Consider the following 23870-nt stretch of genomic DNA (forward strand, 5'->3'; position numbering starts at 1 on the left):
GCAACATATTAAACACAACCCAAGGGCTCAAATCATGAGGTCCATATGGTGCATGTCAGAATTACTTATCAGACAGGTCTCTTCATTTTTCAGTGTCACCTGTTGGGTTTGCTTCACTTGTATTCAATGCAGAGGACTGTGAAGAGCAGAATGGAACAGAAAAAGAAGGCTGAATCCTGCTTCACTGTCATATAGTGCAGCAGCATGCAGTCATCATCCCAGCTGTAGTGGCAATGATGCAGCGTAGCAAGGTGCATGGCATGAAATAGCCAGTCTCACTACTCCCCTGCTGCTTCACTCTTTGGCTGCCCTCGGATGTGCCTCTGCTTTATGTTCAGCTTTATGGATTCAGCTAGGGAAAAAGAGGTGGGCATGCAGCAAAGCAGGGAGGGAAGAATGTACTGCAGCTCTTTCCCCTGGCAGCACAGGTCTCTTCTGGCCTAGACAGGGAAACTGACAGATTGAAGGACCTCACCACTGCTGAAGAACCTGTACCCGCTGCTGTAACTGCAGGGTCAGCACACCACAGGGCTGGAGGGACTGCTGGAGGTTGCTAGTGCAAACCCTCGTGCAGAGCAAGGTGACTTTGAACAGGTAGCTCAGGGTTGTGTCCAACTGGGTCTTTCAGTGTCTCCAAGGGTGGAGATTCCACAACCTCACTGGGCAACCTGGTACTGCGTCCAACCACCCTCACAGAGAAAAAGGTCTTCCTTAACATTTGTCCATCCTTTCTGCAATTGGTTACTACATAGAAGAGTCTGTCTTCTGCATTTACCTCATCAGAAACCTACACATATGGATTGCATTCCCCATGAGCCCTCTTCAGGCAGAACAGTCCCATCTCCTTCAGTCTCTACTTGTGTAAGATGCTCCAGCCCATTCATTATCCTCATGGCCCTTTTCTGCACTTGCTCCCTATGCCCTGCACTGGTGAGCCAGGACTGGACACAGCGCTCCATGCATCTCACTAGGCCTCAGCCCCTGACCTGCTGGTGACACTCCTCCTAATTCAGTGCCAAAGGCCTCTGGCCTTGCTTGCCATGAGGGCACATTGCTGGGTCATGGTCAGCTCGGTGTCCACCACAGCCCTCTCTGCCCAGCTGTATGGCCCCTGCACTTGCTGATGCCTAGAGCTGTTCCTCCGAGTGCAGGACTTTGCATTTCCCGTTATTAAACTTCATGAGGTTCTGGTTGGCCTTCTCCAACTATTGAGGGCCCTCTGAATGGTGGCACATTCATATATGCACACACTACCCTCAGAAACCTCACATCTCTCTTGCCATTGGGTTTCTTTCAGCTGTGCCAAATTGCCCAGCTTCCCTCAGCAACTTTTCCAGTTACTCTATTAGTCTTAGCACCAACAATCTTCAGTTCCTCCCCACCATCAGAGAGACACACAGGTCAAGCATCAGCTCTTCTTCTCCTGAGTGCTGTTTCTACACAGCTGCCAGCCATTCTTAACCCCTATGCTCCTGCTCCCCTCAAGCTCCATAACTCAACTCATACTCAGTGTATAGTAGCTATATATATAATAATGCATATACACATATGATTATGCATGTTTTAGGAATCAAGCCAAAGGACAAAGAGAACAGTCCATATGAGAGAGCTATAAGTCCGTATGCTGGAGACACTTTCCGTTGCCCTATTGGACCAACTGTTTCCTTCTGCCACAGCCAAATTCTAACTCAGGCTCTTCAGTTTTAGGATATGAAACTTTGCCCTGAACTCGCTTGGTGCTATTTATATGTCCTTCCTGTCTTGGAGTTTCCCATCAGGAATTAGCTGAAGAACATGGTGCTACCTAAGTTTGAAAAACTGTCAGGGAAAACCTGGCAGGGTCTTTAGCTTAGCTAGAGAAAGGCTATGTGCATGGTTAGTCCAATCCCACTGGTGTCTGTGAAAAGATGGTCAGTTTACATTAGCATGATTGTTGGTTTATTTTTCTTGCTGCCACATCGGTGCCAGGAGGCCTGTGAGGAAACTGATGCATTGCCAGTGATGGTTCTAAATCCTGTGAGCCTGCCAGGAAATTCCACCCCGTGGTATGAAAACCATAAGTGTTTTTCTTGTTGAAGAGTTAGACCCCAAACAACTTCACTTCTGCAAGGTTAAGTGTCTTTTATTCATATTTGCATTTCATTGCTTAATTTACTAAGACTGATTTGAAAAGTAGTTTTCTTTTCATGACTACAACAGTTAGCATCAGTTTCTCTTCCCATACAGCTGAACCATCATTCAGTTAAAACAGAACTAAAAGAGCCTAAGACACACCTGACATTCCAAACAGCACTGATATATTAGAGAATCATGGAAAAGGAATCAAACTGCTTTATTCTTAGAAAGACTTATCCCCACTAAAAACTATCAAAATGAAAAAGTGTATTCTGTGAGGGAGAGCAAGGAGTGTACATATGCACACACTGTACATACGCACACAGACTTCGACATGCATATCCCCACCCAAACATATATATGCATATGTGCACACACATAAAGCACGCACATGTATGAGACTGGACAAGTATTTATTTTTTTCCTGGGAGGATATTATTATAGCTCTACATTATATCTGTTTTTTGAACAGGAAAACTTATTAAAGCAGAAAAGAAACAACTACTTTAATAGCTCAAACTTATTTGGCTAAACCTTGAAAAACACAAACCACTCTCTACTGAGCTTGAAATACATGAAAAATCAAGTTTGATAATTTCAGATTTAAATGTATACAACTACCAGGTTCTTACTACTGATTTGGCTTATCTGCCCTTGGAATATTCTTCATAATTATTTAAGAAAGTATTTAATTTCTTCCAATACATAGGAAAAAATGTCTATAAACTGACCACTTGTCTATACCACATCCCCTAGTGTTATCCCCTCTCTAAAGCAGTTAAAGCATGTTATGTAATAGCAAGCATGTATCTTTTTTAGACACAGTGCATCCTGTTTTGCTGGGCTGGCAGGTACCTCCTGCTCTCTGCTTCTGCTTTTCTGAAGACACAATGCAAACCCAACCCTTGCTGGTCTCTCTTCGGAAGGCACAGGTGAGAGGTATCCTTTCTGGAGGCACAAAGAGGTGAGAAAGCTGCGTTCTGTAACAACATTGTCCTTGGGGAAGCAAAAAGAAGATTAAAAGGCAGAAGGCCACCTCTGAGACCCCATTCCCTGAAAATGTGAGAAACCTGAAGAACATGGTGAAAACGTAAAAAAAGGAACCACTTTTTGTAAGAAGGCTCCAGGATGTATAATTTATTAAACCCAAAGTACAAAGGTGCTGAAAGACCCTCCTAGTCTATTGTGAATAGCACCTTGGTAATAGCAGCTGACTACAAAGGGTACTGTTTTCTGTGTCCTTTCCACATTGTTCCAGGAATTATTTCACACATGATCACTGGTACAGTGTTTATTTACCCCTTAGGTTTATGCACATCTTGAGCAGTTTTCCATAGGTCCCCACAGAGTTACATATCAACTGCTCTCCTCCTGTTTTCCTACCTTGTTCTTAATGAATCCATTGGCCAGGAGAGTCAAGTACCTTGTCTGGTGCACATTTTGCTGCTTACTGCTCGAGGTTTTGGAGAAAACTGTTTTTGTAAGTATCAGACTGCTCTCAAATCTTATGGAAAATACCAATTTTACTGCTGAGTATCAGTAAAAAAAGCCCCTTTGATAGACCCTGGAACTCCATCCTTCCTAACACTGAAAGGGAGGTGACATTAAGATAAGTTTCATGTCACATTTATCACTACTGTGTCACTAGTCTATGTTGATACAAAGCAGAAGTTCACTACAAAATGCCTTATTACCAAGACAATCAATGAAAGCTATTAAGTCTTTAACCACTGAAGGCAATTTGGTATCACAGGAACCCTTCACACTCTGAAGTAAAGCTGTGGTCTCAGTCAGCTGAAGCGATCCCACTTATAGTGCCTTGAAGCTTAACACTTATAGCCTATCTCAAGGTAAGTACAAGAGTAAAATAATTGTTTTTTAGGCCAGAAAACCAAGACCTGATTGAAAGAGTAGAAAGGTGAATAAACCCAACCCAAACCAAAAGAACAAATCCAAACAATGTCTTCCTCTTGCAGTCCAAAAACATTATGGAATGCTGGAGTGATTAGGGACATACATAATTGGTAAGATCAGGTAGAAAGTTTTTCTCAGTAGGTGAAAACGGTACCTCTGCACACAATTATGTTTAAAGTCAGTTCTCATTACATATCCTGAGGAATCACATAAATCAGGACCTGCAATTAACAACCAAAAAAAAATACTGTCCAGGTGTGGCCCAGAGCTGATTACTGATGCAGCTGGAATCCTTGAGCATGAGATCCAGTAGGATGCTGCACCTCTGTCCTCTGTGGGAAGGGAAATACACTTTTACGTAGTGATGCCACGTTCCAGACGTTATTTTTATTTGCATATCACATACCAGGCACAGGAAAAGAGAAATGGCTCACAGCATGAAATGGGCTGGCTCTGGCTGAACACCTCTGCCGTGGAAGCAAGCGCACCTGTTTGGAGATGTATTTAGCCAAAGGCCAAACTCTACCATTCAGAGGAAATTTATTTCATCACCTAGCAACCTCACTGTTCTTCACAGTGGAATAAACAACCAGAACAAGTAGGTTTTGCATTTCTTTGTGGCTGATTCAGCTCCTGGGTTGTAACAGGCTTTCCTAACTACAGGAATTTTGGCCAGGTCAAACACAAATCCTCTAGCATAAACTCCGCATTTCCCTCCTTCACCTGATACAGTGTGCTGTACTAGAAAAGGAAACACAAGAGTTTATGACAATCAGTTTCAGAAGAAGGAAAATACTCCAACAGATAATTTTTTTTTGCATTCACAAGATCAATACATTCACGACAAGGTTATTAAAATACAATCCAAAGTAACTGGGAACAAATTCTACTTCATCTTCAGACAGCTACAGTGAATAGACTCAAAACAGCATGTGGTAAGTAGCATAATAAAATGAAGGTATTTTATGTATATAATACCATAATTTTCAATTTATGTAGTGACTTTGATCTTTATGAACAAAATTTCACACATTTGCATGTTTGTGTTAATCTTTAAAATACAGCACTGCAGTATTCCCAACCACAAGAACAGCAGATGGCAACTGACCACACTGAAATTCAAGAGCTGTAGCACCAGCTACAGCTCCATCACCAACACTGCAACAGCCCAGGCACTTTGGATGGGTGCAAGAAACCTTTTTGCATGCAGTTGATGTTGTAATTCCATGCAGCTGTCATCCACATGTACCATGTACGTTCTTCCATGGACATAACATTTCTCATTTTTAAAATCAGGCAACTAAGCTTGGCAGCAGCTGTGGCAATGAATTCCACAAGCTAGTTATATCCTGCAAAAGTGCCAGCAGGCCAGAAGTTACCTGTGTGCACATTCCAATCCCCAAAGAATTAACCTGATCACAAAGACCACCAAAGGAGGTAGGAACACTTCAGTACATCCCCTTGAAAGCAAAGGATAATGCTGCTTGCATAATTTAAAGATGTAGAAAAGCCTTCACCCTAGCTACACTGAATGTTCACAAACAAAAGCCCTTTGTTGTGGAAAGGACAATCACTAACATTTACAAGCCCCAATTTAAGCAAGCAGGCAAGCAAATCAGAACTTATCACAATGTGAGCTTGAAACTGCTGTTACTCTTTAGTGCATGCTACCCCTTCATTTTAAATGTTCCAGTCACTGCACAATCTGTGAGATTTGCTTCTGATACTGTCTCAGAAGATGTAAACATACATAACTCACTTGAGAAGAAGGCAGCAACAGAGTTCAGCACTTACTCAGGAAGGAATAATCTTTCACAATAACACAAGCGTGCAAAATTCATTAGAAGGCACAAAATATACAAGTGTGTTCCACTTGACTCCATGTACTCAGCTGTATGTCTCTTGTGATCTCTCTGTGAAATATTGCTTCAATATTCTTTTTTTCTTCTTTTTTGTTTTTTAGAAGAAAGCCTCTTATCATGGTGTATTTGGCATAGAAGACTTGATTTACTACAATGTATGCTTCCAGGCTGTACATACGTGAATTAGTTAAGTTGGCCTGAGTATTGCAAAAAAATTCTGTGTGGAAAGCAAGCCACACTGCTAGACACTGTTCAGATGCAACAGAGACCTTCACTTAGTCTCTCCTGCTCTAACTTTTAGTTTACAGGTCTTCACTCTATCTTCCTTCCAAGAAGTAACTATATTTAAAAACAGTAACTAAAATTAAGTTTATTTTTCCCTGAAAAGATAAAACTTTAAGGTGAATGAGAGAGATCCTTTTTCTAAGAGGACAGGAGGATACCAAATCACATCGCTGTACTTCATCAGGTACTTCAGGAAAATGCTGAGTACAGCAAAGATACTGAGCAGATTTGCTGTCAGTCACAGAATGAATGCAAAGAATAGATTTCAACATTTCAGAGCTGTATCTGGATTTCTGCTCGTGTAATTGAGATCAGAAACTGTCCCCTGTCACTCAGTTCAGAGTCACAATGAAGCACAAACTGCCTGATAGCTGAAGAACACGGCTGTGTTCCTGGAAGCACACGGCTCGCTGGCATTTGGGAACAATGGCCATGCCTTGGGTGGCCTGGTGAGGGTGGGGGGAGGGGGCAATAAAGGCTAGGCATCTTCTGTGATTCCACATTAATTCCAGATTGTCTTAATATTCTGCTGCACTTGGGAACCAAAGCACATACCAAGAAACAAAAGAAAAAGAAAACAACATTGCAGCTAACAATACAGTTTCGTTTCTAAACGACTAATCGGGAGGTCAGCCCAGGGACCTGACCTGAATTTCAGTAAAGCTTTAGCAGCAGGAGTACAGTATGCCATCATTTGTGGCTGAAGAGGTTCCTATCCCTAATGGAAAAGCTAGACCTAATAGGAAATAGATTCTTCTTTTTCTCAATAATCCATGTTGCTCAGATGAGGTTCCTAGCAGCATATGCAGGGCTAAGAACACTGAAAGTGGTGGAAAGCATTCGTGAAATTAACTGTGGTTCCCATCTTTTGTGCTTTCATGGATTAACTAGCAGGCTCAGTCCACAAGGGCTGTCACATTCTTGAACTCTGCAGTAAGAAGGAAACTGGACTTTGCTTTTCTTCAGTGGGTAGCTTTTTAGTGACACATCCTGGTTGTCATCTCTTTCTGTAAAACAAGAGGGGGAGATTAAAAAGCAAACAACATTTATTGTAAAGTGTGCACACACACCTTCCTAGTTAATATTTCTGCATCTCTGTTCTTGGTTCTATGTACCACTGTGGTTCTGTCCCCTCTGTCACATTCAAGGACAATGAACATAACTGTCAATAAGCATGGACCATTTTGACATTTTTATCAGCTTTAATTCCCTACTAATTTCCAAGGTAAATGGTGCTGCATGCCACAAGAAAGAAATTTTTCACCTGCAAAAGCAAAACTTTTAATTTAATGTAAGGAAAAGGATTTCAATCATTGTCACTGAAGCTGTGGCCAACAGGAAACAGGGAGATACATTCTCCAACTAGTTACTTCTGCCTACAGGTGGACACAAAGGGCACATGGACACAAATCTTCTTGAAGACTTGACCAGAGCTGTAGCATGGGATCTTGGAGCATTCACAGAGTCCATTAGGAAATGGGGTTTGGGATCCATACAGGCTTTTTTTTCTAATCTGATTTAAGGGCACTTTGATATAAACTCTCTGGTAAATACCCCATTCTATGAAACTCTCCATATTTGTCATCAGATTTTTCTGGAAAGAATAGGCATCCCCATACATGACAGAAATGTGTGCTGTTTGCTGCTAAGGCTGAAGGCTGCCACATATAAGAGTCACCATAGTTGTGCAGGTTTTCTATTTAGGTCCTCTTTTGTATTGTCTCCAGACCATCCAGCACTTTCCTTGGAGATCTATTTAGATTTACCAAGTTATGAGAAGTTTCTGAAAATCATCTTAGCTGGCTCCAATAGTTTGTCATAAGATCACTAATATCTAATTCAAACAGCTTTCTGACAGTCTTGTAACTATCTCTGTTCTCCCATGCAGAACTGTAGGACTTTTTTCCCCTTCCAGAGCTTTAGTTTTCATTTCTTGTAGAATCATAAACTGTCTTCCATCACTTATTCCTTCAGAGCAACAAACACCAGAAGCATAACTTGATATAATTCAGCACACTGCTGGACAGCTTCCTAATGTTTTATACATAAGCAGATACAAAATGCCTCTCTCTCTACTTTCTTCGAAGGATCATAAAGAGCAACTATAATAGGAAGTAAAGATCAAAATACAATTTACAAACACATAAACACCATGATAACTAGGTCTGACCAAAGTATTCACCTAGAAGTTGGAAAGACCCAGCAGCACTCAGTTTGACAGGAAGCTCTTCCTGGGGAGGGCAGGTCAGTTCCACAAGCCCTGGTGTGGTTTGACACCAGCAGAAGCATTACTGAGAGGGCCTGACACTGTTTCCAAAGCTGATTTTCCCATCTGAGGATGCCCTGTCACTACCCTGGCCACTCCCCAGCATCTGCACTCTGAACTGCCTCTGTGTGTGCTGCCCAGGCTTGTGCTGCTAAGTTTTTGTACTGGCTACAGGGACGCATGCCTTGTGGAGGCTCTTCAGTGCCTTCCTCTGCAAAAATCTGCTGCTAGTAGAATGGAGATGAAATATGCTCAGGAAAAGAGCACTTGTTGCCAAAGTCTGTGATTTCTTCCCAGTTTTAAATTATTCCTTTATCTCCCATATCTGAAGATTAACTAGGCACTAATGCTGCTTGAAGCATCATTAATCTTTGCAGCCACCTGCATGTCCATATTATACTATCAATAACCACAGCTGATCTGTGAGGTAAAACACCACCACTTAACTATTCTATGATTCTATGATTCACTTCTTTCTCCACCTGCTGCTGAACAGATACTTGAAGACAATAGCATCTTATCCTGTTAGAAAAGCAGTAAAGAGGGTAATGTGGACACTACTGGAGTTGTTGTAAACTTGGCCATCCTCCTTCAGGAGCAGTGGGAGGCAAACTGCTTCCTGACAGAATAATAAAACATCATAAGCAACACATTCAACAGGCAAAATGGGTCTCTGTTCTTGCCTCAAAGAAAAAAATGGCATCAGAGACAGGAGTTTAGGCATTCATAAGTGTGTCTCGGCAAAGGAAAGAATAAAAGCCTAGGTAATTTATGCCTAAGACGTAACTAGATGGCTTTAAATCAGTTTGCCATGTGTTTCAGCCATATGCAGCTGTGAATGCTTCACTGCTCGAGAGTTATGAAGCACAGGCCTACCATGCCATTCCTAACTTTTCTGTAGAGTCAGAATTTATTTTTTTACAGTAATACAAATTCTCCCAAAGCCTCTCCCTCCCTTCATGTCTGGGTTTTTGCTTGGCTGTACAGTTATATTCACAGTCCCTTACATTCACTGCATCCTATTCCACCCATCCTGTCAGAAGAATGTTTCTGGCAAGTGGCCCTGCAGTCTTCTCCCTGCTTCTACTAGCCTTCTGTTTCAACACCTGCTTGGCTTTGGAAATGCTCACCAGAGTTGTAAAGTCAGAATAATGTTAAAACTTACAAAACACCACCTCCAACTTAGAAACTTTCTCTGTGTTGACCTATATTATTGTTGCTAAATGAAGGACACAAAAGTACAGACATACAGCCACATTGCATTCCTGCATATATTTGCTTAAGCTCTTACTGATTTCAGCCATGACAATGAAATGGATGTGCTTTTTTTAAACAAACAACAACCAAACAAGCAAGCAAACAAAACCCACATGATCCTTATAACAGTGACCTGGTACATGTGTTGCAACAGTGATCTACTTCCAGTTGTTTGTTACAATAGGGGAGAAAAACAAATAGGAAATGGTTTCTCCAAGAGACAGATAAAATTATGAAGGAGGCAAAGAAAAAGCTGACTTAAAATGCTGGTGAGAATGAGAGGAAAGGTCATACCCACAGCATCCATCAAGGCATGTGGTGTGCTGCAGGGCTTACTGCTCAGCTTTTAACAGAGCAAATGTCTCCTACTTGCCAAATACTCCTGGGATGCGTCTTTACAAACTAATCACCTTCTCTTTACAGAGCCTGATGGAAAATCCCTCACTGATTCTGATGAGCCCAAAGGAACTTGATACATAGCTCCACTCTGCTTAACTCAGTGGAGAAGTCCCCCTCAAACCTCATCAAAGATCTGACTCCTTATTTATTTTGGTGGTATACAGCCATTAAGTGAGCACTGCCTATGACACAAACTCAAAAGCCAAGTCTTCTTCAGTGTTTCAGGAATCATCCCGACTCTGTGCTTCTCTGAAACTTCACTGAATTTGGCAAGGTGTAAAGGTATGTTCTTGAGTAATAACTATCAATTAAAAGCACACAAGGGTAATTCCCAAACATGGGAAATGACAACTCGCTGTTGCCTGACTCTTCTGGGAAGGCAGGAAGACTGGTAATGCTGACTCCTTGGTTTAAAGTACCCAGCCGCAGCTGGAGATTAAATATAATATACAGGCTACATAGAGAAGTTAGAGAATCAAGACACAGAGACACAGGCAGAGACAAACATTTTTAGAGATATTTAAAACTTTCAAAGTCTTTCTGTGCTGACTAAACATACAAAACACCATTAAGAGAAACTCTCCACACCAGAACTTTTGATACCAGATGTGCTTCCTCTTGACAACACAAGAAATTCCACAGCATTATTCTGTATTGTTGCATTCAGACTTGCCCCTGCTTTCAATTTTGGATTACACAATTGACTAAAAAAATGAAGGCAGAAGTAAATGCTGTTTTTTAAACCCAAAATACAAAGCAGAAAATAAATTCTTGATCTTATCTGTGTGTTGAGTATGGCTAAAGACCAGCCACTGAGAAGAATTTAACACAGGACTGACTTCTAAGTAGCTTAAAGAGAAACATGCGTCATTCTTTGTCAAGTCCTTTAAAGTACTGCCTCATTTGCTGGAGTTTACACTAACAAACCACTTTGTAAGCACCAGAAATCCATCTGGTTTGTTATTACCTATGATTTCACAGAAGGATTCCTTCCTCTGTATTTTCAGGGAGTACCAACCAACATAATTCCCAAGAAGAAGGGAGAAAAGCAACACACAAGTCTTAAGAGGGCAATCAATCTTTATCTCTGATGGATATCTGGTTCTCTCCCCTCCCTACTGTTTTAACATGTGTGTCAGATATATTCAGCACATAAATCTGTACCAATTTCCACTCCTCAGCATGTCTTTTCTGCCAGAAAAGAATGGGAAAAACCTGACATCTTACAGCATGCATGAGTAGATGAAGAAATCTTTTTAACAGGATAAATAATGAGCTCCCAAATAAAGACTTACATTCTTCTAAGAAAATAGTGTTTCTATGCTTGCATGAGTCAAATATGGAGTTGGAAAACGCAAATTATAAAAAAACAGGTACCACCTATTTATCAGTATCTAATGGAAGCGAGGGGTCTGGAGTCTGTCCTGTGCAAAAGCTGATGGGAAACCTCAAACCACAGCTGCACAGGGCTTACCACCTCCTGCTACTGCCAGTTGGCAAGCCTAAGGATGATCTGACAACAGCCTGTTTTAGCCCTTTGCCAACTGTTTTAAACAAGGTGAGGGTGAAAGATGTGAATACAAGTGTCTCAGCAGAGCAGTGGCTAGAGGAAACGCGTTGGTTCTTGACAGGCAGGGATCCCCTGCACAGAGGTGCCCAGCACCTTGGAAAACCTGACTGAGAAGCTGATAACAAGTAGATGCCAGCAACAGATACCATGCCTAATTCACTTGTCCCAACTAACTTACTTAGAGAAAACAACCTTCCACATGTATCCTGTCACATACTCATGTCTTCAATCACTGCAACCCCCAAAAAACCCAACATTGCTCAGTCTTAACCATATTCTTATGGTTAAGGAACTTAACTGTGTAACAGTCCTGTGAATAAATACATATTTGGCAGGAAGGTAATACATAATGCTTCTGATTTGTGTGGTTCACGACTGAGTGCACCATCAGCAAGTTTGCCAATGACACCAAGCTGTCAGTGCAGTGAATTCTGGAGGTAAGGGATGGAATCCGGAGAGACCTTGATACAGAGAGCAGCCCTGCAGAGAAGGACTTGGAGGTGCTGGCTGACAAGAAGTTCAACATGAGCCAGCACGTGCATTCCTGAATTGTTCAGCCTGGAGAAGAAAAGTCTCAGTGGAAACCTTAGAGCAGGTTCCAGTGCCTAAAGGGGTCTACAAGAAATCTGGAGAGTGACTTTTTACATGGGCATGTAGGAATAGGACAAGGGGGAATGTCTATAAGCTGTCAGAAGAGGGATTTAAATTTAGCATTAGGAAAAAGTTCTATAGTATGAGTGTGGTGAGGCCCTGACACAGGTTGCCCAGAGAAGGCTGCCCCATCCCTGGCAGTGGTTAAGGCCAGGCTGGACAGAGCTTGGAGCAACCTAGTCTAGTGGAAGGTGTCTCTGCCCATGGCAGGGGGGTGGAACTGGATGATGTTTAGGGTCCCTTCCAACACAAACCACTCTGTTATTCTATGATTAGAAGGCTCTGCTGGATCAAACACAAGCATCACTGGGACATACCTTTCTCCTCCCTACTCTCACAGGCAAAAAAATCAAGCTACACCCAAGGGGAATCTCATATATATGCAGAGAGGCTCATACTAGCTCAGTAAGGAGCCAGTTCACAGCCTTTTTGTTCAGATCAGAAACACAGAATAAGCAGATGAAGAAGCAAAAGGATTAAAAGAACATTTTACATACTGTTCTTCAAAGCACAAATGGCTGTGACTTCTGAAACTTTTTTTCTGTTTTTCTTCACAAAGATTTCAGCAGTCGACAAACAATTATCATGTGGACAAAGCTCTTTGCATCCTGGTCACAAAAGATGCTGTTCACTATGGAATACTACAGATCATGAGGTTGAAGTTCTCTGCTGGGCAACTAATCTGTACCCAGACATTAACTGACCAGGATAGGAAGGCTGAAGCCAGATTTGTAAAAGCAAAGCCATTTGCAAAACTCCTTTCTTCTAGCATTTTTAGTTAGAAACACGCCCTGCATCTTCACTTAGAAACTGTTTTCTCCAAAGTTACATAAAAAAAAATTCCTTGACTTCTTTAGTTACCCCTGTCTCCGTATACTGACAGAAAAAATCCAAAAGACTGGCAATTTCTGTCTAGTGGACACAGAATCATAGAATAGTTAGGACTGGAAAGGACCTCAAGATCATCCAGTTCCAACCCCCCTGGAATGGGCCGGGACACCTCACACTAAACCATATCACCCAAGGCTTCTTCCAACCTGGTCTTGAACACTGCCAGGGATGGAGCATTCACCACCTCCCTGGGCAACCCATTCCAGTACCTCACCACCCTAACAGTAAAGAATTTCTTCCTTATATCCAGTCTACACCTCTGCTGTTTAAGTTTCAACCCATTACCCCTTGTCCTACCACTGCAGTCCCTAATGAATAGTCCCTCCCCAGCATCCCTGTAGGCCCCCTTCAGATACTGGAAGGCTGCTATGAGGTCTTGTCATGGGTTCAGCCGTGGCAGTCATTTTTCTCCTTCTTGTAGCTGGTGCAGTGCTGTGTTTTGACTTCTGGGCTGGGAATAGTTGCTTGATAGTGATCATGTTTTGAGGGTGTTTTTGTTCAAGGCCTTTGTTTTTGTTCAAGTGCCTTTTGTTCAAGGCACGTGTTCTGCCGGGGAGGAGGGGAGGCCGGGAGGAAGGAGAGACAGGACACCTGACCCAGGCTAGCCAATGAGGTATTCCATACCATAGCACGTGATGCCCAGGATGAATACTGGGAGAGAGAGAGCAGGAGGGGTAGAGCTCTGGAGGAAAATTGATGAAGGAGCACACGGTGCTCAGCCGGGCAGGGTGGAGTGAGTTATGGGTCGGTGGCTGGTGGGGTGTTGTATTCTTTTCGCTTGTTATTGGCTGTATCATTATGACTGTGTTATGCCTTAGCTATTAAACCGTTCTTATCTCAATCCGTGGGGGCTACATTCTTTGGATTTTCCTTCCTAACTCTCTGGGAGTTGGGGGACTTGGTTTAAAGCACGACAGGTCTCCACGCAGCCTTCTCCAAGCTGAACAGCCCCAAATTTCTCAGCCTGTCTTCATATGGGAGGTGCTCCAGTCCCCTGATCATCCTCAAGGCCCTGCTCTGGACTTGTTCTAACAGTACCATGTCCTTTTTATGTTGAGGACACCAGAACTGAACACAATCCTCCAAGTGAGGTCTCACGAGAGCAGAGTAGAGGGGCAGGATCACCTCCTTTGACCTGCTGGTCACGCTTCTTTTGATGCAGCCCAGGATACAGTTGGCTTTCTGGGCTGTGAGTGCACACTGCTGGATCATGTTCATTTTCTCATTGACTAACACCCCCAAGTCCTTCTCCGCAGGACTACCATGAATTTCCTTTTTGCCCAACCTGTAGCTGTGCCTGGGATTGCTCCCACCCAGGTGTAGGACCTTGCACTTGTCATGGTTAAACTTCATGAGGTTGGCATCAGCTCATCTCACAAGTGTGTCAAGGTGCCTCTGAATGGCATTCCTTCCCTCCAGCGTATCAACAGAACCACACAGCTTGGTGTCATCAGCAAACTTGCTGAGGGCACACTCAATTCCATTGTCCATGTCAGCAACAAAGATATCAAGCAAGACCGGTCCCAACACCGATCCCTGAGGGACACCACTAGTTACTGTTCTCCAGACGGACATTGAACCATTGACCACAAGTCTTTGAGTGCGACCATCCAGCCAGTTCTTTATCCACCGAGTGGTCTACCTATCAAATTGATAACACTCCAATTTAGAGACAAGGATGTCATGTGGGACAGTGTCGAACGCTTTGCACAAGTCCAGGTAGATGACGTCAACTGCTCTACCCCTGTCCATCACTTTTGTAGCCCAGTCATAGAAGGCCACCAAATTGGTCAGGCAGGATTTTCCCCTTAGTGAAGCCATGCTGGCTGTCACCAAGCACCTTGTTGTTTTTCATGTGCCTTAGCATGCCTTCCAGGAGAATCTGCTCCCAGACTTTGCCAGGCACAGAGGTGAGACTGACTGGTCTGTAATTCCCCTGGTCATCCATTTTCTCCTTCTTGAAAATGGGGGTTATATTTCCCTTTTTCCAGTCATCAGGAACTTCACCTGTCTGCCATGATTCTTCAAATATGATGGCCAGTGGCTTTGCAACTTCATTCGCCAGCTCCTTCAGGACCTGTGGATGGATTTCATCAGGTCCCATGGACTTGTGTACATTCAGGTTCTTAAGATGGTCTCGAACCAGATCCTCATGTACAGTGGGCCCAAGGTCTAAGTTTTCACAGTCCCTGCATCCGCCTTCCAAGACTCGGGTGCTGCGGTCAGAGCCTTTGCTAGTGAAGACCGAGGCAAAGAAGCCATTCAGAACATCAGCCTTCTCCAAGTCCTGTGTAGCCAGTTCTCCTGAAAATTTCCGGAGGGGGCCTACATTGCCTTTAGTCTGTTTTTTAGCCGCTACATACCTATAAAATCCCTTCCTATTATCTTTAACATCCCTTGCCAAGTTTAGCACCAATTGGGCTTTAGCTTTCCTAACTTGGTCCCTGACTACCCAGACAACATCCCTGTATTCATCCCAGGCCACCTGTCCTTGCTTCCACCTTTTATAAGCCTCTTTTTTCCTGTGAATTTTTTCTCAGCAGCTCCTTATCCATCCAAGGAGGTCTCCTGGTCCTCCTGCTGCACTTCCTTCTAGTTGGGATGCAACACTCCTGAGCTTGTAGCAGGTGATCCTTGAATATTAACCAAGAGTCTTGGGCCCCCTTGCCCTCAAGGGCTATATCCCATGGAACCTTGCTAAGCAGGTTCCTGAAGAGCCCAAAGTCTGCTCTCTTGAAGTCCAGGGCAGTGAGCTTACTGCACGCTCTTCTCACTGTCTTGAGGACCTCAAATTCGACCATCTTGTGATCACTGCATCCAAGACTTCCCTGGAGAGTCACATTTCCAACGAGCCCTTCCCTGTTGGTGAGCACGAGGTCAAGCAGGGCACCTCTCCTCGTCGGCTCCTTTATTGCTTGCAGAAGGAAGTTGTCTTCCACACAATGGAGAAACCTCTTGGATTGCTTGTGCCGGGCCATACCGTCGCCCCAACAGATGTCAGGGTGGTTGAAGTCCCCCATGAGAACAAGGGCCTGTGAGCATGAGGCTTTTCCTATTTGTCTGTAAAGTTCTTCATCCACAGGTTCCTCTTGATCAGGTGGTCTGTAACGTATCCCCACAGTAATGTGTCCCATCACCGATTTCCCCTTAACCCTGACCCACAAACTTTCTGTTAACTGATCACCTGTCCCCAGACAGAGTTCCATACTCTCCAGCCTATCCCTAACACAAAGGGCAACTCCCCCTCCCCTCCTACCGGGCCTGTCTTTTCTAAAAAGCCTGTAACCTTCCATTCCAGCACTTCAGTCAAAGGAGCCATCCCACCACGTTTCTGTGATGCCTGTTATATCATAGCCCCGTAGATGTGCCCACATCTCTAATTCCTCTTGTTTATTCCCCATGCTACGGGCATTTGTATAGAGGCATCTGATCTGAGCTCCAAATGAAGCCAGCTCAGTGGCTGGAGCGGCTAGAATATTACTACATTGCCCAGAGTATTCATTATAGGTGCTGGCAACTGACTGGGTGTGTTGGGATGGAATGATGCTCCCCTCCACCAACACAACTAGTTTAAAGCATCCTTGACAAGTCTGGCAAGCCTCCCAGCAAAGCCACTCTTCCCTTTCTTTATCAGAGCAGGTCCACCAGACCCCAGTAGGCCTGGCCTACAAATGTGGGCCCCATGTCCAAGATACCCAAACCCTTGACTATGACACCACCCTTTTAACCATTTATTAACCTGTCCAATCCTCCTTGCCTTTGGAAGGTCCTCCCCTGTGTCTTGGAGAATTGTCAAAAAGACTATCTGAGCTCCAGAACCCCTGACCACCTCTCCCAGAGCTCTGTAGTCCTTCTTTATACTCCTCAGGCTACTACTGTCTATATCCCTAGCACCCACATGTATCACTAGAAGCGAGTAATAGTCCGTGGGACTTACTAGAGCAGGCAGCCTCTCCGCAACATCCCTGATCAGTGCCCCAGGTAGGCAACACACCTCCCTTGTGACTGGATCAGGCCAACAGATGAGCGCTTCTGTCCCTTTCAAGGCACAGTCCCCTACTACTACAACCCGCCGCTTTTTCCTGGCGGCACCAGTAGAGATCTTCTGTACCAGTGCACCAGCCGACTGTTTCTGATGCAAGTGCATTTCCTCATCAGCCCCCTGCAGGACAGCAAAGCGGTTCTGGGTGTGTACAGCAGATTTAGGAGGAAGCCCCTGGCTTTTAATTGCTCTCTTCCTCCTTTGGTTGTTTTTTTTTTTGTTACTAATTCCCAGCTTCCCTGATCAACAGCCTCCTTCTTTCTTCCATGAGTTAGAGGGGAATCTTGAGGCCCCTGTGCTGTTTGGTCCTGGAGCAAGCAGTCCTGCTTCCTCTCAGCTTCCCTGACATCTTGCAGCTTACTGACAGCATGCCATAGCTCAGCCACCTTCTGGAGGAGGACCTCCATCAGGGAGCAGTGAGCGCAGCCCTGCCCATTCTGCACCTTTCCCTCACAAGACCAGTGCAGGCACTCTCTACACTCCAAGCTCTGCACCGCAACCTCCCCACTTACCGGCTCTGTCTGGGTGCCTACACTGGCCACCACTGGGGCAGCCAGAACAGAGCTCTCAGACCGGACCCTGGTCATACGGCGAGTGCTCACCATCCCGCTCGCCTGCCTGCGTGAACTGCCGTGCAAACTGCCTCGACCCGCTCTGTTTGCCTGCTCTGTTCGCCGCGCTCCCTGGGTAGATTTTTAACCACTCACACTTGGTGCCACTCCTCCTGTCTCCGCCCCTGGTGAGTCACCTCCTCGAGGTAGCTGAAGTCTTTGCAAGTCCTGTCAAGGACTTGAGGCTCCCTCCTCAGTGGCTCTTGTTGCTCTGTGGTGAGGCTTCTGGACACTGATCTCCCCTGGCTCCACTCCGGTGCCACAGGCGTCCTTTCTCAAGCCACCCCCCTCAGCAAGTGACTAAGAATGGCCGCTGATTGATCATTTGGTTATTTCATTAGGTTTCAGGATGTTTTCTGCATGAGTGAGTCTCAATTGTCATCATACACAGGACCAAATGAATTTCTTCTATGATTTTTTTGGCTTCATGGTAGTTACTTTGAGGCTATGGATGGCCTGATAATAGTCCCAACTGATTACTCCTGAATTGGTATAGCGATGTTTGCAGGATAATACTCCTGTCTACAAACGTAATCCCTTATCACTGATGACAAAGGCACTTTATTGACTAACCACAAGTCAGAAGAGGATCAGGAAATTGTGCTGCAAAATGCACCTGTCAGTAGTGTTATATCTAAGTAGATACACAGAACATGCATTTGGATGGCAGACTTGCTTAAAGGCAGAATATTCCAAGGAGGTACTTTCATTTTCTGCATGTTTTTGTCTTATGTATCTTACCTTACCAAATGGACTTTAAATGTGCTGCTTTTGGCACCGAGGTCACACAGAGTGAATAAGCAAACAGCAATGCTATAGCATAAAATTTTGCAGAAAATTTATCAGGAGACATGCTAGTTCTCTGTTACGAGCTACAGTTTTGTTATATATAGTAGGTATTTTACATAGCTATTTTTATACACTAACAGATCTATTTAAGTGGGACAATAATTACATCTTTCCTTCCCTTTTTTTTTTACAAAACTGCTGAGTTCATTTTTTTCCTTTGGCAAACAAAAAACTTGATTTGCTGTTTCTCAGTTTTCTAGTTTGTGTGGATTTAGAAAAGCTAATAACAGCCTAATCCAACACTCAAGAAAACCAATAGTTACTCAACAAGTACTGTTCAAATTAAGAAAACATACATTTATTGTTAGGTAAAATAGCTTTCTTGAAACTTGTTCTCAATAATGTCTTCACAGTTGCCTTCTGATGCTAGTTAGGCTGCTGGATTAAGTTGTTAAGTGTTACAGAAAGGAAATTATAGCTATTTTTTTGAACAGTTTTCCAAAATTTCAAGTTGTTTTGAGCTATAGGAAATTTTGCTTTTTTTTTTTTAAGGAGTTTGTTATTTGCAAAGACTGACAACAATCAGTGCATTGCTTCCTGGTTTCAGTCTAGTAAGGGCAGCTGATCTACATCATTCACAGAAACACAGGATATATCTAAACTGCAATGCTGGTGAAAAAGTTCTTTCCAGTCTCCTCTTTCTGTTAATGTGCTTTCCACACAGAGCACAGATCATCAGCAAGGACCTGTTTTGCTAATCAATAAAAGAACTAATGTAAACGGACCCATACAAATTACAGATGGAAAGTCATCTTGGATTAAATTCTTAGTGGTTTTGCCACTTTCTGATTCCACTTACAGCATATTCTCTGCAGTTTTGCCTTGTTGGGGCATAAACTGCAACTCTGATTCACATTATCTACCAGTTACTAGAACAGACAGAGTAAGGCATCACGTGGTTATTAAGGAGCAATTTTGGCTCTGACTCATCTTGGAATTTAAACACGGGCAAGCCCATGAGCAGGAAGCTCCCATGTGAGTAGAGCAGGAGAAACACATATCCATTATAAAGCAAATAGTCTCAAATCCCTTTTTTATATCACACCTGACCTGGAATGCCCCTGTAATTTTCTGTGGTTTTGCAATCACAATTGCTCTTTTCTATTCTGTTTTTTTTCTCCTTGTTGCTGTAACTAAGCCAGCTACTCCCCACAGACACTGAACTAGCACAGAGCAACAACTTAGTCTAAAGTTTCCGTTATTCTGGCCTTTTTTATCTTGTTTCAATAATCTCTTTGAAGTTCAAATGTAGTATTGTTTATTGCAAACTGTGAATTGCGGATTAATTTGGAGAACCCCTTTTAATCAACAGGCTATAATTTTAATTCACTGGCTAAACTCTGAAACAAGATCTCTGTGGTACTCCTCACCAGCAACAGACATTTGTACTTATGCACCCACAAAAGACAGGTAACTGTGTCAAAGCACAAGACAGCAGAACAGTTAATCCAGAGCACCTTACAGAACCGCTCCAAAAACACTGATGAGTTGAAGACACAGAAAATTGTCAGTAGGAAAGTCATTCTGTGCTCCTATTCTTAGCAGTGTCAGCAATACCTGTTCAGTTCCCTATGAATTTGGTTTTATTTCCTCATGTTCATTTCTAGAAATGCTGGAGCTGTTTCCCTTCAGAAAACAGACTGAAACACGAAAGCCTGAGAACAACAGTACTCCATCAGACAGAAGGTCCATCTGGCTCAATAATCTTGTTCCCAAAGTGGCCAACCATCTGTGTCTAAAGGAGCGACTACAAGCAGAGCAGGTCCACTTCTGCCAGGGTTCTGGGGTTGTTCTAAGGCCCTTCTAAGTCACTCTAAGAGTGACTTATTGTGGCCTCTCAGTACCTGAAGAGGGCTTATAAGATGAGGACAGACTTTTTAGCAGGGCTGTGTTGACAGGATGAGAGGTAATGGTTTAAAACTAAAAGAGGGGAGATTCAGGCTGGATATAAGGAAAAAAAATAATTTACAGTCAGTGCAGTGAAACACTGTCACAGGTTGACCACAGAGGTGCTAGGTGCCCATCCCTGGAAACATTCAAGGTCAGGTTGGACCTGATCAAGCTGAAGATATTCATTGTGGGGGGGTGGACTAGGCGACCTTTAAATTTCAATTTCAACCCAAACCATTCTGTGATTCTACAGTTCTGTGATAACCACCAGTTTTGGCTGAGCTGGTGGCCAGCTGATCCATCCCTGGATCTGATAACACAAAGGCTAGTTCTGAAGGAAGTTGACAGGGCTATCAAGTTAGCAGCAATGAAGGGCAGGATTGCCGCTTCCAGTTTTAGACTGCATTCATCATAGCTTAAAATGATTGTGCAACTATACGTTGAGTGATTTTTTTAAAAAATAGATTATGTAAGATACTGGCTTGGAAATGGAAGCACTGTGTTTTCACAATCAGTGCCACGCTTACGGCAGCACTTCTGACATTCTGGCTGTAAGTATAAAGATAGTTTTCCCTCTCCCCATGTACAGTTGTTTTTTGTTGTTCTGCTGAGCTTGCCTACAATCCTGTCAATTAACACAACCATAGGGTCAGAGCACCCTACAGCAGCACACAAACCAACATCCCGTATTAACACCAGTGTTGGTGCAAAACACACAAATGTACCACCTGTGACTGCAGGGATAAATTTTTCTTTGAATTTTATGAAAAGATCTGGAAGAAAGTACCTCAAATTCATGTCAGTGTCATCAGGGCATCAATGACTCTCTGAATCTTAGAATATAGGAAGGTAGAATTATGGTCATTACACAAACCCCAACGTGTAATTTCCTGAACACATTTATCTTTAAAATCTTCTGTCACCCAGACCATAATAGGTTTTAGCAAATAATATATAAAAACACTTTCTAGGGGGAAAAAAAAGAAACCCAAACAACTGAACAAAGTTTAAGGATTAGGTTAATGTATAAGACACTCATCTCTTTACTTAGTAGGCTGCCTGGACAAGCAGTAGAAATTTCATTCAGAAAGACAGCTTTCTATAGACACAAGGAACTTCCACCGCATTCAGATGGTTGTTTTCAAACAGCTCCAAATACTGGATGAAAATATTATCAGAAGCAAATCATGCTCTAAAGCCAAAAGAAGCTTTTTACACTGAGAATTATGGAGAATAAGGCAAGAAAATCTTACTGTCTTTGCTTACCCTGCAGATGAACTCCATCCTCATGGAGGCAATTACCAGCTTCACCATTTTTGTACACTGAGCTCCACTGACTGCACCACTTCCAGCCCCAATGCTATCCACTTGCTACTGTGGCTGACTGTCTCTGCATCTAAATGAAATCAGCATTTCAACAGCTATCAGAAGAGCACTTGTAAGTAATATCCTTTATTTTACTTCATTCAAGCATAATTATTACTTTCTGTTCTCATAAATAAAATGTTAATAAAAAATTACTTCTGAGAGATCAACATTTTAACAGGATGTGACTTACAAAAAAAAAAGTGGAAAATGAGTAAAGCAGATGGCAACATTATTCTGTCTTTTACCCTGTCCTCTGAGGGAAATTTCACTATATGTTACAAAGTTATGTAGGGATCTGTTTGGGATCTGACTGGTTTGCAATATATTCTTGGTATTTCTGTAAGAGCACAAAAGTTCATCTTTGCTCCATAAGAGGACACTACCTTGGTTGAACAAAAAAACTTGTTCAAAACTGGTATATACTGGTATATCTGGCAAATATTTGTCCATTTGATGAATCCTAGTAGCTTTCAGAGAAGCAGATATACTCAAACCACGTGAATAATTTCTTCCTATTTGGCAGGGTCCTCCTTGTGCATAACTTCCCATTGCTCACTGGCACAGTATAAATACTTGACCTGCCCACATTTCTGTAACCGTGTGGTCATGGAGACTTGAAATATACTTGGGTTTGCCACCTATATTTTTTATTAAATCATGAGTTTCAGGGTACATATTGAATATGTAAGTGTGCATAAATTCTCAGGCCCTCTGTGAATTTGCACAGATATCTAGAATCATAGAATGGTTTGCATTGTAAGGGACATTAAAGATCATCTACTTCCTCACCACTCTCATAGTGAAGAATTCCTTCCCTACATCTAAATCTAAATTTACCCTCTGACAGCTTAAAGCCATTCCCCTTGTTCTATCCCTACGCGACCTTGTAAAAAGTCCCTCCCTATATTTCCTGTAGGCCCCTGTTAGGTACTGAAAGGCTGCTCTAAGAAGGCTCCCCTGAGCCTTCTCCAGGCTGAACAGCCTCAGTTCTCTCGGCCTGTCTTCAGGCTCCAGCCCTTGGATCATGTCTGTGGACTCCTCTGGCCTCGCTCCAACAGGTCCACATAGCTCTTCTGTTGGTGGTCCCAGAGCTGAAAGCAGTACTGCAGGTGAGGTCTCACAAGAGCAGAGTAGAGGGGCAGGATCACCTCCTTCGACCTGCTCCTTTTGATGCAGCCCAGGATACAGCTGGCTTTCTGGGCTGCAACCCTGATTGTCTCCTACAGTGGGCAGTTCTTCATTCTCCTAGTCTCTGCCTTTGCCTCCTGTGACTTGGGCAGTGTGGCTGCAGCTCTTGCAGTGAAGACCGAGGCAAAAACGGCACTGAGTACCTCTTACTTCTCCATGTCATAGGTGATCAGGTCTCCCATTTCCTTCTGGAGAGGGCCCACATTTTCCCTTGTCTTCCTTTCATCACCAGTGTACCCATAGAAGTTTTTCTTATTGCCCTTGATGTCCCTGGCCAGATTTAATTCCACCAAGGCTTTAGCTTTCCTAACCTGATCCTTGGCTGCTTTGACAATCTGCACTCCTCCCAGGATACCTGCCCTGGTTTCCACCCTCCGTAGGTCTCCTTTTTATGCTGGTGTTTATACAGGAGCTTATCTTCATCCACACAGGCCTCCTGGTGTTCCTGCCTGACCTCCTCTCTGTCAGTATGTATCTCTCTTGAGTTTGGAGGATGTGACCCTTGATTATTAACCAGCTTCCTTGGGCTTCTCTTCCCTCCAGGGCTTTTTCCCATGGCACTCCACCAAGGTGATCCCTCAAGAGGCCAAAGTCTGTTCTCCTGAAGTTCAGGGTAGTGAGCTTCCTGCATAAACTGCTTGCTGCCTTAAGGATCTCAAAGTATACCATTTTGTGGTCACCACAGCCAAGGCTGCCCTTGAGCTTCACATTC

General features: G+C 43.4%; 1 protein-coding gene and 1 long non-coding RNA gene across 4 annotated transcripts in view; one reads left to right on the forward strand and one right to left on the reverse strand.

The window, feature by feature from the left end:
• The window catches only part of LOC115947432 (uncharacterized), a 29375-nt gene extending 17208 nt beyond the window's left edge, over positions 1-12167 (forward strand). Inside the window, exons 4-8 of one of the 3 annotated variants that reach the window (XR_004081354.2) lie at positions 2935-4964; positions 5094-5281; positions 5993-6077; positions 10123-10380; positions 11106-12167. This is a non-coding gene — a long non-coding RNA (uncharacterized lncRNA). Of the gene's footprint in view, positions 1-2934; positions 5282-5992; positions 6078-10122; positions 10381-11105 lie in introns of all 3 variants that reach the window. The other 2 variants (XR_004081356.2, XR_004081355.2) reach the window with 2 other exon arrangements.
• The window catches only part of MOB3B (MOB kinase activator 3B), a 99401-nt gene continuing 79928 nt past the window's right edge, over positions 4398-23870 (reverse strand). The window contains exon 4 of the mRNA XM_031054245.2: positions 4398-7183. Coding sequence (XP_030910105.1) covers positions 7154-7183 — 30 coding nt within the window. The 3' untranslated portion in view covers positions 4398-7153. The remainder of the gene's footprint in view (positions 7184-23870) is intronic.

Source organism: Melopsittacus undulatus, chromosome Z (assembly GCF_012275295.1).
Source record: "Melopsittacus undulatus isolate bMelUnd1 chromosome Z, bMelUnd1.mat.Z, whole genome shotgun sequence".
Lineage (NCBI taxonomy): Eukaryota > Metazoa > Chordata > Aves > Psittaciformes > Psittaculidae > Melopsittacus > Melopsittacus undulatus.